General features: G+C 38.1%; 1 protein-coding gene across 3 annotated transcripts in view; it reads right to left on the bottom strand.

The window, feature by feature from the left end:
• The window catches only part of st3gal3b (ST3 beta-galactoside alpha-2,3-sialyltransferase 3b), a 61,262-nt gene that overhangs the window by 20,110 nt on the left and 24,099 nt on the right, over positions 1-17,053 (bottom strand). For all 3 annotated transcript variants that reach the window (XM_086074718.1, XM_086074727.1, XM_086074735.1), the window contains 5 exons: positions 15,081-15,173; positions 8,861-8,955; positions 3,963-4,026; positions 3,794-3,889; positions 3,088-3,274 (listed from right to left, as the gene is read on the bottom strand). In XM_086074718.1, the coding sequence (XP_085930844.1) occupies positions 3,088-3,274; positions 3,794-3,889; positions 3,963-4,026; positions 8,861-8,955; positions 15,081-15,173 (535 nt within the window). The remainder of the gene's footprint in view (positions 1-3,087; positions 3,275-3,793; positions 3,890-3,962; positions 4,027-8,860; positions 8,956-15,080; positions 15,174-17,053) is intronic.

Genomic DNA, 17,053 nt, shown 5'->3' with positions numbered 1-17,053 from the left:
TTTGACAAGCAAGTATCGTATAAATGCGCAATTCCAGCCCAGTAAACCACCGTCGAAAATTATGTTTATAGTGGAGTTGCCCAACCACAGAGGCGGAGTAGATTCCGGAAGGTAGACTAAGTAATTTAAAAGCAAAAACAATAACTTTGAAGTACTAACAAACACAATTACAGCTGTTTGGAGGTTGTTAGAGGTCGGTTTATGTGTGGCTGCTTGAAAGGAAAATATATTCCACTAGACACATCTGAACATATCCCGCCGGAGGAGCTGGTTGAAGTGGCTGGGGACAGGGAAGTCTGGGCTTCCCTCCTAAAGCTGCTGCCCCTGCAACCCGACCCCGGATAAGCGGTAGTAAATGGATGGATGGATGGACATCTAAACATATCAAACACTATAAATGCATGGTTATGAACAAGCGCAATGTCGCCCACCGAGGAACGAGGGCAGAGGCGTAAATGTCTTTATGTCAAATAACAACTGTGTGCCAACGACAACTTTATTCAGCATATAAGTTATACAATACATCCACCAACATCACATGTGCCACTTTATGGCACTGGCGTCGGTTTATATTGTCGACGTATATTATAAATGTGTGGAAGTACTTTACAAAAAATGAGGCCGGTGGCGCAGTCGCTTTCAAAATATGAAAAATACTATACTACATCAAATATTATACATGCACAAATGAAAGTATAACAGTGAGACGGAGACATTGGTCATTTTTGGAGCTGACCCACTGTGCTGAAAAATTAAAACAATTAATCGACGGACTCAACTTTCATCTCCAGGGTTTCCCCCGGTGTTTTACAGGCCTGGCGGGTCGCCAGGCTTTTTTCTTCTCTACTCCTTTTTGCCCACCCGGCAATTAACACTAATCGGTGCATGTCGCCCGCCCACGTGCGTCGACGTACGATGAATAGTAATCACTGAAAGTCGGCTGTCGTCAATAGTGCATCTAGTTAAACTATTTTTGTCTAAACTGTCACAACTTGCAAAAAGTGGGCTTTAAACAATTTGTGATAAATGTTTCGTCTCAAACAGGCAAGGCATTATATTTTGAGAACTTAAGCTCTGGACAAGCACAAATGGAAATTTTATTTCACATAATTTTATTATCATATTTTTGTAAATGGATATGAATGACAGAACACCAAACTTTTGCCTTCAAACCATGCGTTTACTACTTGCTCTATACCCTTCACTGATTAGTTTTGGAAATATTGTATTACTAGGTATTCAAACTTTTGCTTTCGGTGCATGAACCATTATTACAAACTGAGATTAAGGCTAAAAAAGAAAAAATAGAAAAACACGATTCTGGTGATTGTTACCCTTCTCCTTTTTAAGCATGCAAACAGCAATGAACTACAGACTACACAGTGGCATATAGTTGTAAGAAGAAAGCATAGTGAAGAAGTATTTCTCGCGCGCGAGTGTGTCGGTGAATTGGGCAATTCTCATTTTGTTTAGCCATCCAAGATGATGTCACAGCAGAGGCAAGCTCACCGACCAGCGGCTGAGTGAGACAAAGGAGGACGCTGCGTTATACAGTATGGAGTTATGCACTATACTTAAAAAAGAAAGACTAAATAGGGCCTGCTCTCGCTTTCATAAGCACTGTAGGGATTCAAAAAGCCCCGCATATCCCCTCTAGCTGTTATTCTAAAGGTTTTGCAAAGAAAAAAAAACTGTAAAGAAATGACTGTTGTAAAGCAGTACAAAGATTCATGAAAGCTTCTTCTCTGAAAGGCAAAATGAAAAGAGCAAATGGAGGGATGTTAGTTGGCATTTGAATCGGGGTATATTTTATACATTCCCAGACGTTGTGTCGCCATTCGCCGGCATCTTTAATTTTGAGTCACAGCAACTCCAGAGGATGACCGTCACAGAACCCCACACAACGCGCGCCATTTTGGTTGGTGTGCTGCAGGCCTAATGAGTTATGCATCACTGATAGAAATGTGTGAAAATGTGTGAATGAGAGCACACGGGTCACGTGCATACACACAATTGCATCTCCGCATGTTTTATGTTTCCAATGTATTAGCGAGTGTTAGGTGTGAGTCCGATTAAATAAAGCCAGGATAAAAGTATTTTAACAAGACTGCAATCCCTTTCAAATTAGAGCTAAGACTGAAAAACCTTTGATTTGTAAAGAGACATTGTTGCCACAGCAACAAGTTTTGTTTTGGAAAAAAAAGTCCCACAGGCTCAAATTTTCCCGCCTGACAAGCTAAAACATACTTAGCACACATTAAGAGTGACAAAACATAATTGGATATGTTTTATGAGTTGACGGGATTCTATATGTGTGGTGCTGATTTTTATAAATCTTGAGATGTCATTGAGATGACTGATGTTCGGAGATGTGCTTTTTATTGGAAACATTTTAATAAGGCTTTAATAAGTGCCTCTTTGTCCAGTGAAGGGCCTTGAAATAATCTCAGTTGTAGAGATACTTGGAATGTTCCTGAGAGCTTTTGGGTGACCATGAATAGAGAGGCGATAACACCATTCAAAAAGTTAATTGTCTGTTATATTCAAAGAGATAAGGACACAATATGGTCAGTCAGACAATTGAGAGTTATTCACCAATCTCACACAACCGAAATAACTGACAGAATTAAAACCGAAAATCCGCTGTTACTAGCGAGAATAGAAAGGCCTGCATGCGAGGCATTGTTTATTTTTTCTCCCTCAACTGATCTTTCTTAAGAATTTGAACCATCTTAAACCTCTCCAGCGTAGAGTTAAAATTCATGTTGTCCTCTTAAGATTTCCCAATGAAGGAATGTACAGAATGTAATTGGCGGTTTGGCGGCTACTGTATGTGTTGCTAAATGGTGAACATAACGCAGATACTCAACTCAAGCAGTACAATTCTGTGAGATGATTGGGAAAGGCAAATAATAGAATGAGTGAAATAACCAAAGTGAAAAACTTAACGTCCTTCATAATTTTCAATTCAAATCACTAGGCATTCAGTTAAAATTTTGTTAGGTGTAACTTTGTGTCTAAAGCCTTTTCATCACATTGCTGATGGCGGAAATGAAAACACATGAAAATTGTCAAATATGTTCTTACCAGTCTCTCCTTGAAGACCATCTGTCTAAGCCACTTGAAGTCCAATGGTTTGAAAGCAGTAAAAACAAAAAGTGAATCCTTTTCGTAGTGTTCCGGCTTCTGAATAGCTCCCTCTGGGTAGGTAATTCTCATTGTCGTTTTGGTCCCTACATCCTTGCCATAACCAGCCACCGGGGCTTCATTTAATCTGGAACATAATGAAATATGTTAATGGGAGTTTTGGGCCTGAATAGTCAGTTGTCATCAGCCAATATTTCAATACTTTCAACCGTCACTCGAATGAGCACGTGAAATATTCACCATGTGCACATGCCCGACTTTGAAAGATATTTTGAGTGCTTGCATAGACATCTATGCAGCAAAACTAAGAGTGCCACATCTGAAGGTGGTGTTTACAGTCAAAGTGAGAGTTTATAGTTTACCTATATGTATATTCAATCCAATCCACTTTATTTCTATAGTACATTTTATAAACACGTGTTTCCAAAGTGCTGCACGTTGAGATCCGCACACTATCATACAAATAAAATCTAGTAAAATCAACTTAAACAAAAAAAAACTGTCAATAAAATACAAAAATACAATAAGTAAAAACTAAAAATTAAAATAAAAATTAAAAAAATTAAAATTAAAAAATTTAATAAAAAATAACACGAAAGACCCCGATGACCACACAATGCACGATGAACTAAAATGTGTGTCTCACCTGACCACGACGTCATAGTCGTCTATCCGTGATCCCAGAGACTTGTTGGACAGGATACCTCCATTGCCCACAATGATGCATCTTTTACAGCTGAGACTGAAATGGAGAGGGCAAGGATGATTAGCCAAGAACATATGAAAGGGGGGAGCATCTTGTGAGTACCGTTTACCTGTCCAGTTCATCTCCTAGTCCAAAGTTTTTGGTGGTAGTTAAAATGCTGTCTATGATTCTCTCTGAGGAGGAAAGAAAAACAATCACAAATACAAAAACAAACGTGTTTTATAGTGAAACTTGGTTCAAAAGACTCAACAAACTGCCAAAGGGACTTCACATACCACTACAAGTAGAGCAACCCAGGTGGTCTTAAGATGAGTTGGAGCAGAGAACACCTCTCTCCGTTTATTCAGTTAGCAGATAAGGAGTGACCAAATCAACCCTCAGAAATAGAGGTGACGGAGTTATTGAGGGGTGAAAGGCTGTGTTATGTTCTTTCGAACCTGAACCAGGTTGAGAAAGGTATGTAGGCGTACGAAGAAACTGTCCATAAAAGCACTCAAAGAGGAATGCCGTTCTCAAACACGCGCGAGTTAAGTAGGCGATATTGCGCTCATCTCCCTTGCATGGCGAGAACCCCTGTGATCACAAGGTGAGGAATGAGGATGTTTAGTCATAGCACACATTCCTGCCATGTTCCACAGCGTATTGTGCAAGTGTCATGCTCTCAGCATTAGCCGTTCAATGTATTACCTCTCTGCCTGACCATGTTTAGGCCCCTCATATTTGAAGTTCTTCCACCTGTAATATCTGAATATCCATCACGAGTTTAATTCAGTCCGTGACAAGGCTTGTAACTCAAAGTACTCCTACATCAAATCATCTTTCCCTGTTTAAATAGAAATGTCAATCCATTCCAATCCAGAGAAAAAAATGCAATGTGTTTTTTAATAAAGAAAATAAAATCCAAAGACATACATACAGTCATGACACTATTAATTAGACTATAAAGACTTAGCTTAGCCTAGTCTTCTTTGCAGAGGATCAAGAAGATGCCTGAGTTAGGGGTGGGCGATTGTTAGATTGTTAGAAGAAATGCAGGGTTCACGATCTGTCATTTCTGTGGAATCGTCTGATCGCGACGCAGAGCATTTCAGCACAATTTGACCGTCAGCTGATTTTTCACCACTGACTGAAAAAGACAGCCATGCAGCCTGCCCCTATTTGACAGCCAATCAATGTGGCCAAGTACTGCACACACGTCTTTGCACCTCCCACCCCCCTCCGCGTTACGAACTGCCAAGTCGTAAGTTGTTGTTTTTTGTACCCAAACAGCGCCATTCCTCGCATGTATGCAAATTATAGAAATGGCGCAAAAAATACAAAATGTGCAGGTTTCTTTGTTTTTACAAGCGACCTGTAGTGTTTGTAAAATGATCAGGCCAAGCGGCAAGCCAACACCGTAATGCCAATTTGCAAAAGTTACCCGTCCATGCCAGAACACGACAGGCCACCGTGCGTAGCTTAGCCCCCCAAAAAAGTCTGTGTTGCATTCAAGATCCATTCAGACCATCGGAAACTACATAACGCACGATGCACTCATAAGGGTTGTTAACTTGTTACAATATTGACCTTTATTTATAAAATGTGTTTTTTACTTTGCTACATTTTTTTTTTAACATGACTTTATACCAGTGAAGTTGTGAGCACTTTAAGACATTCGCTGTTTTGAATACAGAGTACACTACTTTAAAACAGAATTCTGACTTTTGTTATTGTTTAGCTGCTTTTCTTTACAAAAGCTATTTATTATTAGTGTTCATTTTCACAAAATAATAAGTGTAGCCTTAACTAACCTAGTATTTATTTAATATCTATTTAATTTTAATTCAAAGAAATTGTGATAAAATCTAAATTTTATAATTTAAAAAAATCGTGATATTCCATTTTTGCAAGATGGCCCACCCCTAGCCTGATTATTTATATTATGTCTACATTTGTCTCTCTGCTGTTTGTGCTCAAATGTCTGTTGCTTAAAAGTTTATAAAACCACAATACATTGTTAGCATTAAGCTAAACAGACTTGACTCGAGCAAACAAAGTTATGTGGTTGTTTTAAATACACAATGTGCAATTCTTTGCTTTGTTTACTTTGACTATAAACTTCAACTCAGCGCGGCAATGCACAGCATCAAGCTTCTTCTTTGAAGAATTGTTCACTATCTGCCAAACGGCAGTACACGTTCACTGCCACCATACAGCTATTGTAAGTCTTACGAGCATCGTTTGCCCTATGTCAAAGCACAACAAAAGAGAAAGATACCAAAGTAATACAGTGGAAAAGCGTGAAAAGAAAAAGATGGCTGGGATGATGTTTCTGGGGCACATAAACACAAAAAAATGTGAGCCTCTACCTAGTGTTTTAGACATTACACAACCCCATTGACTCTGGCAAACAAGCCTAATGATTAGGGAACATTATGGAAGAGGAAAAAAAAGCACCGGGTCACTGTTTGGATGTGGTGTCGATGTCTGGCATCAAGCATCACCCTGAGCAGCATAAACACAGGGTTCAGGACCACACCTGGATCCAAGCAGGTCAAAGTGACAAATCTCAACGGGTAGGACTCACTTTCCAGAGGATGACATGATAGCTAATTGCTGCAAGTACCAAACTGTAAACATTTCTGTCGAGTATGTGTCATAGCACAGGCAAATGCAAATAGCTGTAGCTTTACAAATGTCCACAACGACTCTTCTTGAATGACAAAAAATCTTTAATGGTAACAAAGAGGAGGATTGGAATTATCACGCAATATATAAACACAGACTACTTGCTGGAAATACTGCAGTCTAAACAATATAAAGTAAGTGAGGAACGAATGTTATTACTTTTTGCCGCCTGATGCAATTTTGGCGACAACAGAAATATTACGCCTGCTTGATGTGATATCTATCCATTTGGTTAATCATGATGATGTTTTTGGGGTGAATCAAAGTCAATTTAGCTATCAATATAAACAATTATACTGCCCAATGATTTGTCCGATTTGCCAATTAATGGCAGCATGACATAATGCCACTTACTGCTACTGTAACATCCTACTCTGACAGCCAAAAATAGCAAGCCAGCGAAGGCATTCCATCTGGCTGCATCATCCAACAGCCGTAACATCGCAGCACTTTTGGACAATTCATGTAATGCAGGTACTTTATTACTTAGGACCTGTTTGTTTTAACATGTCATAAGGAGCATGGCCAGACGTTGCGTCAAAGTGCATACAGGCAAGTGCAGGTCCTACTGAGCTACATTATGAGTTGTCTCATGTATCCAGAACACAATACATTTTAACAGGTCAACTTAGTTCCAAATAGACTCTTTAAAAGTATTTTAAACCTTTATTGAGGTTTAAAACTGAGCTACATTATGAGTTGCCTCATGTAGCCAGAACACAATACATTTTAACAGGTCAACTTAGTTCCAAATAGACTTTTTTAAAAGTATTTTAAACCTTTATTGAGCCATGGCAACCATTTTACATTTGAAAAATCTCATAGCCACGTTAAGCCTAAAAAAAAAAAAAAAAAATCACAAATATTATGATTACTAAAATAACGTTCTCATCTCACTTCATTCATAAATTTGCTCTGTGTGAAATTTGGGCCTATTTAATTGAACAAAAAGCTGATATATTCACAGGAAACTATTACTTATTCACTTGAATGAACGGTAACAGGTGGGTAACACAGATTTACTGCAACTTCAGCCAACTATAATGGAAGAGCATTTTCTTTTTTTTTTTTCTTTTTTAAAGAGCATTTTCTTGTTCTTCCTGTCATTACAAGGAGCCAGACTAACTTTTTTTCAAGGTGCACAGTGTAACCTCACCTAAAATATTAGGGCCGCACACTAAGTGTAAAGTAAATATTCACTGTTAATGGGTGTTGTTATTTAAAAAAATAATAATAATAATCTGCAAATTAACTAGTCACACAGGCGCAAGTAGATGAAAAATGTACTTGTTCTGCTACAAATTTTTGCCGCAAAATTCCACCATTCAAGCACAATCTGGAGCCCTACACTATATGTAACCGGCATTGATAGATGAACAAATATATATCTGTTATTAATTAAATGATAACCAAGTAAATAAGCAATTGAATAATTTTTGGGCAATTTAAGTGAAAATGGATCTTTCCCTCAACATTCCTGATGATCTCGCACAGTAAACTTGTGTACTACAGCATCCTGACTGTGAATCATTGAGCCTATATGTTGGTGATGATGAGCATGCAAGATCTGATTTAGTCGTAGAGCAACACACGCAACACAAATATGCACAGCAGACTCACAATGACCAAAAAGGTGCATAACTGATGACGAGTTCAATCAATTCTTTTAGTGTGCATGTAAGCATAGTAAGGAAAACAAAACCGATAATGCATCGTCTTGTCATAACAAAACTATGATTATCCAGATTTAGAATTGCTATGTGGCTTTCTGTTTAAGACACGCGTGCAACATCTCACCACATGAGAACCAATAAAAAGGGGAAACCCGACTGCCATCGTGTTCCGCAGAGAAAAGAGAAACCAGGTGTAAAGCTTACACACAGTGTACGTACACTACTGATAACCAGAATGACAGTGCGGGCATGCGTATTACACAAAAACCCTGAAAGAACCCAGAGATAACATTCACTGTACAAATGCTTAGAAGTACATAACTGAAGCCTGTATAAAGTTTGGTCCTGTGATCCAATGGCATTGTAGTGTGGTTTTGTATCAAATGTTTCATCCATTTCAAGTCTTATTATCAGACTCGAATCAGTGATGCCGAGATAGTCAGCGGATGAGGTCAACTCTTTTTTTTTTTTTTGGGGGGGGGGGGGGGGGGGGGGGGAATGTGAAGCATATTTAAACGCGGCAATCTCAATCAGATGGTTAAAAATAAAAAGCATCAACAGTAAAGGAGTATGATATCATCACCAGGAACCAGCTTTGGGAACAAACTGTTCATGAACGATACAAAAGAGGCCACAATGGAGGCCAAAATCAATGAAAATGTCTTACCTTGCGTTTTGAATCCAAATGGAGGCAAGTAATTGCTGACTTTTGTGAGACGTTTGAAGTTTTGGTCAAGAAACATTGGCGCCGCTTTTGTGAACCTTGAGTGAGACAAGGGAGGAAGGCAAAGTGCAGGAGATGAGTTTATTTGCTCAGATGAACCTAAACTTATTCCTTAAAGAAACATTCTATCAGACTCATTTATTCCACCACGAATCTACCCAAACACACCTGTCTCCAATCTAAAGAGTGATATATCAATGAAAGCAAGCAAATAATTGTAAAATAAAACAGATACTTGAGATCAATGTTTTTAATTAACTACATGACCTGCAAATTCCAGAATCGCTTCTCCCTTATCCTGTGTGTCAGTATTTGTCCGTCGATGACAAATTGATGCTGGAAAATCAAAGGAAGCCATTTCCTGAAAGTCACACCCGAAACGAGAGTGCTGAAATGCGGGTTACCTTTTTCATTGGAGCTACAGGATGGATGTGTTTATTTGACCTACCGCTGATGTGGGGAAACCAGGGAAGGCAACTCTTTTCAGATTTCAAAACAGAAAGCTTTTTCCCCCCAACCATACAGATGTATAAATGTCAATTACAACGCAATTTTGAGGATTCCTGGCTATATTTTTTTTGTAGTAGGCAACAGGTGTAACAGGAGGAGCACTGATTGAGCGCTAGAAATTTATAGATTATTAATATATAGATTCTGCACAAACTCTTAGGAGGCCACAGACTGTCGAACTGACTGATGCCCTGAGAGGCAATCATCCAACAAGACTTTCCATCATCTCAAATATGAGTCATTTAAAATGGGTAGTGATCAACAGTATAGAGCAGGGGTCTGCAACGTGTGGCTCCCTGTGGATATCTAAAAAAATTAAAAATAAATTAATAATATATATATATGACTAATTAATTAATTTAGATTTAAAAAATAATTAAATATTCAAAAATGTCAGAGTCCAAATTTTTAAGTGGTCAGAAAGAGACGAAAGGTAGATGAAAAAGTGTGTTTGTTAAAAAAAAAAAAAAGTAGATGAAAAAGTCTGTTGGTTTAAAAAAAAAATATATAACTATACATGTTAAAAAAGTGACCATAAAATGTCCAAAAAGGAAGAGGAAAGGCAGAAAATTACCATATACTGTACACAAAACTGGCAAAGAAGTCAGAATATTTATTTTAAAAGGAGGCAGAAAAGAACACTTTTAAAAGTAATTATAAGATGTCCAAAAAACTAAAGAAGAAATACCAACAATTACCATAAAATGTCCACACAAACAATTGTGGACATTTTTGTGACAAATTTGCCAAATATGACAGAAAATTGATAGCAAAAGGGCAGAAACAAATGTCAAAAATAGCCATAAAATGTCCAAAAAGGAAGAAGAGAGGCAGGAAATCACCATAATATGATCCTAAAATTGCCAAAAATTTTACAGAAAGAAAGAAAAGTTTTAAAAAAGCATAAAAAACGATGTCTGAAAAATTACACGCACACAAAAAAACAAAACAGAAGATGTAAGGTAGAAGAAAATGAATCTCAAAGTATTGGATGCTGCATATTTTCTGTTATGGTGCAGCTCTAATTAGCTATTGGGCCTTCAGTCTGGGCTGAGGGCCCAGACTGAGGGCCCAACACCAACACAGTTTTGTTCATCATAATGTTCTAAGGTTTTACGGCTCCCGACAGATTTTTTGTTATTTATTTGGCCTAAAATGGCTCTTTTGACAGTAAAGGTTGCCGACCCCTGGTATAGAGCATGTGTATAATATTCCATTAAGGATTGGCGACGGCTTTCCTAACAGAAATCTGAATCTGGATAGCTTGTTGTGAGAACGCTGGGGGTTCACAAGAACTACAGTATGTGGAGCTCAGCAGCACAATGACCAAACATGGCAGAAATTAGTGGAAGGCCTCATAACTTCAACAGTCTCTTTTCCATGCACTCTAATCTGTCTTTAGATAGCTTAATTATTCTCCGGCTTCAAAGCCGGCAACCCTGAGAGGTCGATTTAGAGAGGACAAGCAGCAGCCCTCTTGACGTTTCCAGACATGCATGTGAGAATTTTGTCATAGCAAAACAAATGGGATTTTCATGAACCCATCAGACCTGTAAATAAAACAGAACCCGTGCAAATCGCTTATGCCAGACCAACAGTCTGTCACTGACAAGCAAAGACAGGGGGCTGCTTGTTGTTAAAATGTGAGGGCTCCCAAAACAGCCAAGAGGCTACAACACACATTGTCTTCATTTCCTTTGCAGAAGCCATCTCTCACTGGCGATATTTTCATAACCGTGTCACTTCAGTCAAGTTCAGTGGCAACACTTGATTAAGGCCTCCGGTCCAGTTTGTGGTAAAACTGGAAGAGGGGTTAGATGTGGAAAATTAATTGGATTGTTAAGGGTAAGAGTGTCTAAAGACAAAGTTAGAGGAAACAAAGGAAGATTAGAAGGAGCGGCCTTAGACCTGCCTATTAGGGGTTATGTTTTTTTTCCCTAACAGCTGAACTATACACCACACCCATTTACGCAATACTCTGGAACGTTTAGATTCATCTCACTTTTAAAAATACATTTTAGATTGCCATTATTTTTTACCTTTCAAACAATGCAGTAATCACCAAAACGTGCAGAATAGCGTTGATTCATCCGCACACACAACTATGCATGCAAATACAGACAGTGAGTGGGTTTGGACTAATTGTGCACGTTGACCTATGTGTAGATGGGTTGAACGCAGTCGTAATCAATGAGCTCCCATCGGGGGTTCTGTGTTGTACAGAACTTTGATGCGACACGTGTGGCTGATTAGAAGGAAGTCATTACCAGGCAGGACGTTGTTAACACAATACTGCTTTGTCTGTCTTGTTAAGCCAAGCTATAAATTACCGGCAGCATTTCATCTGAAGGAGCCATTTACATTGTTTGTGTGGGTAATTTATAAAACACTGACAAGACATTTCATTTATACACTTTCTGTTTTAGACTAGCCAATATTGATTTGCCTTTAATTTTTCATGTTTTTTTTTAAAGCAAGAATGCATTACACAAACAGTGAACCCAGAAGAGCTGCGAATAGCAGAAATCTGCAAACAGTTGAAAGGATACTTGACTCATTGAGCCATTTTCAACAGTAAAAAGTTAATATTTTGTCTAGGATTAATCTGTTAAATTCAGTATTTTTCATGTACAGTGGTACTTATGTATAATTCGTTCCTGCGAAGTGTTCAAAGTCCGAATTGTTCATCCTACGAAAAAATGTTTTGCATAGGAAATAATGTAAATGCAATTAATCCGTTCCCAAGCTCCAAAAACAGAAAATTCATTCTTTAATTTCTATTTATGTTTTTTTACAATTACAGTACAGTATTTAAACAATAAAAATTTTTGTTGTGGTGTGATGGCATCAGTGGATGATAAATGCTATGTTAAATGCAAGCTTTAATTCAGTGCAGAGTTTGCGTATTTTACATTGGGCATATTGTTAGACTACTAAGCGGTCCTTGCGTGCGTTGTTTAACGTCAGGCACGTTGTTGAACAGCTAAGGGCGGTCATCGTGCCAGTATTTACAGAAGTAGTCACGGTAGTTACAACGGCACGATAATCTCCTTCCTAATTCCACTGTGGTTCGTAGGACTATGTTTTTCTTTGCTGCCACTGGCACTGTTGTCTTTGGGCCCATGGCGATGAAAATTGTCGTGTAAAAATCAAAATGCACTCGCAAGTATGAAGCACCTCCAGGAGTATTCACGATCTGACTGGAAATGAGCAGTGCATCGTCTCAACTACCGCAACGTGAGCATTCGGCATTGCTTGGCTCCGCTCGGCAACCCATTTTCAAGGTACGTTCGGCTTAGCTTGCTTTGCTTGGGTGTTCAAACTCCAAAAATGAGTTCAAACTCAGTCCGATTTGTACGAGTTCAGAGACGTTCAAACTCCGAGGTTCCACTGTATTTGTTAAAACACATTTTTCCACTTGCTTTTCAAATCACTGTTCACCTGTTTTCTGGGTTTGGTCAGCAAACTGAGCCATGATTGGTCATTGTCTGATTCCTGAGCACGGGCATCTTCAGTCGACAAAATTAGCTTTTAAAAGGTATTAATTGTTCATGAAAAATAATAAAGTTATCACATTAATTATAGACAAAATATCTTCTTACTGTTGAAAATGGCTCAATGAGTCAAGTATCCCTTTAACGTCGCTCCCCTGAAGCGCTTTTGCAATTGCTCATAGAAGGCAAAAGATGGCGGCAAAGCACTTGAAACGGAGAGGATCATAAACCCCCAAATATCTAGTTCAAGCTCATTTGTCAGTGATCTCCACACTCCGAGTGATTGGACAAAAAAAAAAAAAAAAAAGGAAATAAACACCACTGCTTACCCATGTTACATAAACGACTCTAAGTGGAACAAACAAACCACCTTCACATAAGGCTCATGATGATTGATGAGACATATTATACTACGCTAAATGACAACTTGACCGATGACATCAATTGTCAGAAACTCACCTTTAGCCATTTTAAACATAATAAATGTTTGAGAATACAAGGCGGCTGGATGGCTCAGTGGGTAACACTGTTGATTTTGGACATGGGTACCGGGATTCAAATCCCGGTCAGGGAGAATAGTAACAGCCAGTTGGGTTCTTAGGCTATACGCCGGTCTGGATAAAACTGGAAGGGTTGCATCAGGAAGGGCATCTGCTGTAAAAGCTGTGCCCAAAAAAATATCACACGTGACTTGCTGTGGCAACCTCTGACAGGGAAAAGCCCAAAGTCTGTCCATTCCAGAAATGGCTGCTGTTTGCTGACACAATCAACAGACACAATCAACAGTAAGGGTCCCGTAGTTCCGCTGCCGGGCATGGCGACGGATTGAAAAGTCCTTAGCTCACACTCTACAAGCCGTTGTTTAGTTAAAGTAAGTTAAAAAAGTTAAAGTATCACTGATTGTCACACCGGAATTCGTTCTCCGCATTTGACCCATCCCCTGAGAGAGCGGTGAGCAGCAGCAGGGGCCGCGCTCAGGAATCATTTGGTGATCCAACAGCCCAATTCCAGCCCTTAATGCTAAGTGTCAAGCAGGGAGGCAAATGAGTCCCATTTTTATAGTTTTTGGTATGACCCGGCCGGGCATTGAACCCACAACCTCCCAGTCTCAGGGCGGACACTCTACCACAAGGCCACTGATCTGGTTAAGTCAAAAGCGCTCATCTTATACTCAAACAGTAAGTACACCGCTGGATTTGTCAAGCCTTTCATTATGCAATCCAAATGAAATGGAGGTGAGAAAAGCGCTAATCTTAGAATTGGTGATAAATTGGAATTTAACGGCTTTAATGGAGAACCCCTCCTCCCCCTTCTTAGTCAATCAAGATTGTAAATTTGAAAATGCCGAAGAGCAAATATGCGTGGGTGTACCGTATTGAAATATGTCGGTAAGCTACAATAGTTAAGTTATTCCGGAGAGCAATATTGGAAATCGGGGAACAGATCGATTTGGTGCCTTGGAAAATGATCCTGTCGGTCACACATTGGCATGAAGTCTCACTGGCCTGAAAATATGCCATTTATTAACTTTGCACCAAGAATTCTAAAGGGGACAATGTCCTATAGATTAAACCGCACGGGCAACAAATAAACCCACCCAATTAAAAAAAAAGAAAAAATCAAAGAGCCAATGACATCACACAAGGCCGTGGAGGTTTCTCTAGACTGTATGGGTCGGGTACAAGGAAGCGGGTGATGAGTCATGGTACGATAGACAGGAAGTTGGTTGGTGCAGTTCACAGAGAAAGTCTGTGAAGATCCAGGATTTGATAGGCAAAAGATGGGGGACCTTGTATTCAAATGACAATGACTCTCTTGTGTCAAAGGAGGATCGTGAGGCCAACAGTCAAGTTTTGCGGTTGGGAACGAGATGATAGAACCATGACTGAAACTGAGGAAGATTGCACAGGAATGTGGGGGTTTCTCTGTTTCGATCTCAAAACCCTTCAGGGCGCAGTTGACTGTGAATGGCATCATACATCTTGGTATTCATAAATACAATTTTTCATTTTTCTCTCCCAACAATGACATTAAATTAAAACTGCTTATTTGCAGAGATTGTGACATTTTAATCAAACTTCAACACATCTGTAGCAATCTGCACATTTGGTTTGGATCAAATAAAATTTTGTGTGTGAATAAAAAAGTCAATCTCTCACTTTGGATAGATGCTTGTCATCTTGGCTGCTGCATATCCTGGCTTGCACACGCCTTCACTGAGATTGCCATACTTGTAAGCCAACTCCGGTGGCCTGTAAATAAAAAGAGCACAAACACAAATTTATCATCAAGCCTGCAGTGATCAACGATTATTAATTATAGTGACACATCTCCAACCCTCGAAACCAAACAATCCACTTGAGTGATCCTTAGGATGTTGAATTCCCCAATAGGTCAAACGTGTGGCAAGACAAAGTAGAGAAGCCTTGTACAAATAATCATGACAGCAATGCTAAAACCAAAACCACCAGATTAGCAGCGGAATCTAAAATAATGATTGATTCTGTGAATCTAGTTCAAATAAACAGGAAGGAGAGAGAGGGGTCCGACATGCCACAGTTGTCAGAGGCAGCAGCAACAAATCTACAAACCCTAGGTGCAAAAAAAAAGAAAAAGAAAAAAAAGTATACCTCTATTGTACACTCTATATAAGTATATTGTGGAAGGGCTGTGCAATTAATCAATTACAATTTCAATTATTACACTCAATTAAAAAATTGGCATAATTGTGAACAAAAATGAAAGATTATTAATAATAATTTGAGTTGTTTAAATTTATATATTTGTACCTTTTATTATTTTAAAATAACTAATTTAATAAATCTTGTTTGGTCCAAAAGAAACTTGCATAATTATAGTGTTTCAAAGAAATGTATTTGTCTTGGTTTGGTTCTTTATTGAACATATAAACACAAAGAAAATATTACAAGTCTAAAATATAAATTGAAGTAAAAAAAGATAACAAGAATAGGAAGAAAGAAAATAGTTTATATGTTCAAAAAGAGTAGGAGGAAGTTAAAAAGTCCTACCACCCCTTATTCGTTTTATGTTAATAAAATAATAAGGTAATGCATTTCAACAAAAGGAAATGTATAAACCTTGTCATATATACAAGTGCACGTTAACATATACACACATTTGCCAGTGACATATGTACATGAAATTAATGGACATATACAATAATACATTTATAAATCATATCCTCATACTCGCATATAAAATTTCCATTACACTCATATCGATACATCCAAAGAAATTACAGCATATATACATTTTTGACAGCTCATGACTGATGTAAGTAAAAAAAAAATTACTTTGCTTTTAAACAATTTTTTTAATTCAGCAAGTGACGGACATCTTTTCAGGCCAGTTCCAAAATCATTCCACAAATTAACACCTTTTACAGAAACACACCTTTGCTTAATATTTTTGTAGACACTTGTACTCCTTATGTTAGAAGGACTCTCTCTAATTTCAAACAGCTTCTTTAATAAATAGAGAATGAGTTGGTTCTGTATATTTTGATCGATTTATAATTCTTATGGCTCTTTTTTGCAGTTTGAAAACAGGATCGGTATTTGGTTTATATGCGTTTCCCCAGATTTCCACACAATAGGTCAGATATGGTAATAATAATAAACAATGTAATGTGTATAATGATTTCTTATTCAGGACATCCTTAGTTTTAGAGAGTATCCCTATCATTTTTTATATTTTCCTTTTGACATTATCTATGTGTGACTTCCAACATAATTTTTCATCAATAACTACTCCAAGAAATGTATTTTCAGCCACTCTTTCTATTTCAATTGAATTTACCATAATTTTGACCTTGTTGTGTGGTTTTGTCTAGTACCAAAAACTATAATCTTGGTTTTATTTAAGTCAAACCAGTTTTTTTAATGTGTTCAATTCATTCTCCACGGTAGTCTCCGGAACAGTAGAGCGTTCTGTCATCGGCGAATAAGACACTTTTAATATTTTTGAGACACAACAGATATCATTTATATACAATATAAATAATTTGGGGCCTAGCATAGACTCTTGGGGGACTCCATGAGTAATCTTCAAGTGTTTTGATTGTGTATTGTTAAACTATAAGTACTGATATCTATTATCCAAATAACTTTTC

The sequence above is a fragment of the Leptonotus elevatus genome, chromosome 1, assembly GCF_054856555.1.
Source record: "Leptonotus elevatus isolate MCC_2025b chromosome 1, RoL_Lele_1.0, whole genome shotgun sequence".
In the NCBI taxonomy this organism is placed as follows: domain Eukaryota; kingdom Metazoa; phylum Chordata; class Actinopteri; order Syngnathiformes; family Syngnathidae; genus Leptonotus; species Leptonotus elevatus.
This window is presented reverse-complemented; position numbering and strand designations above follow the sequence as displayed.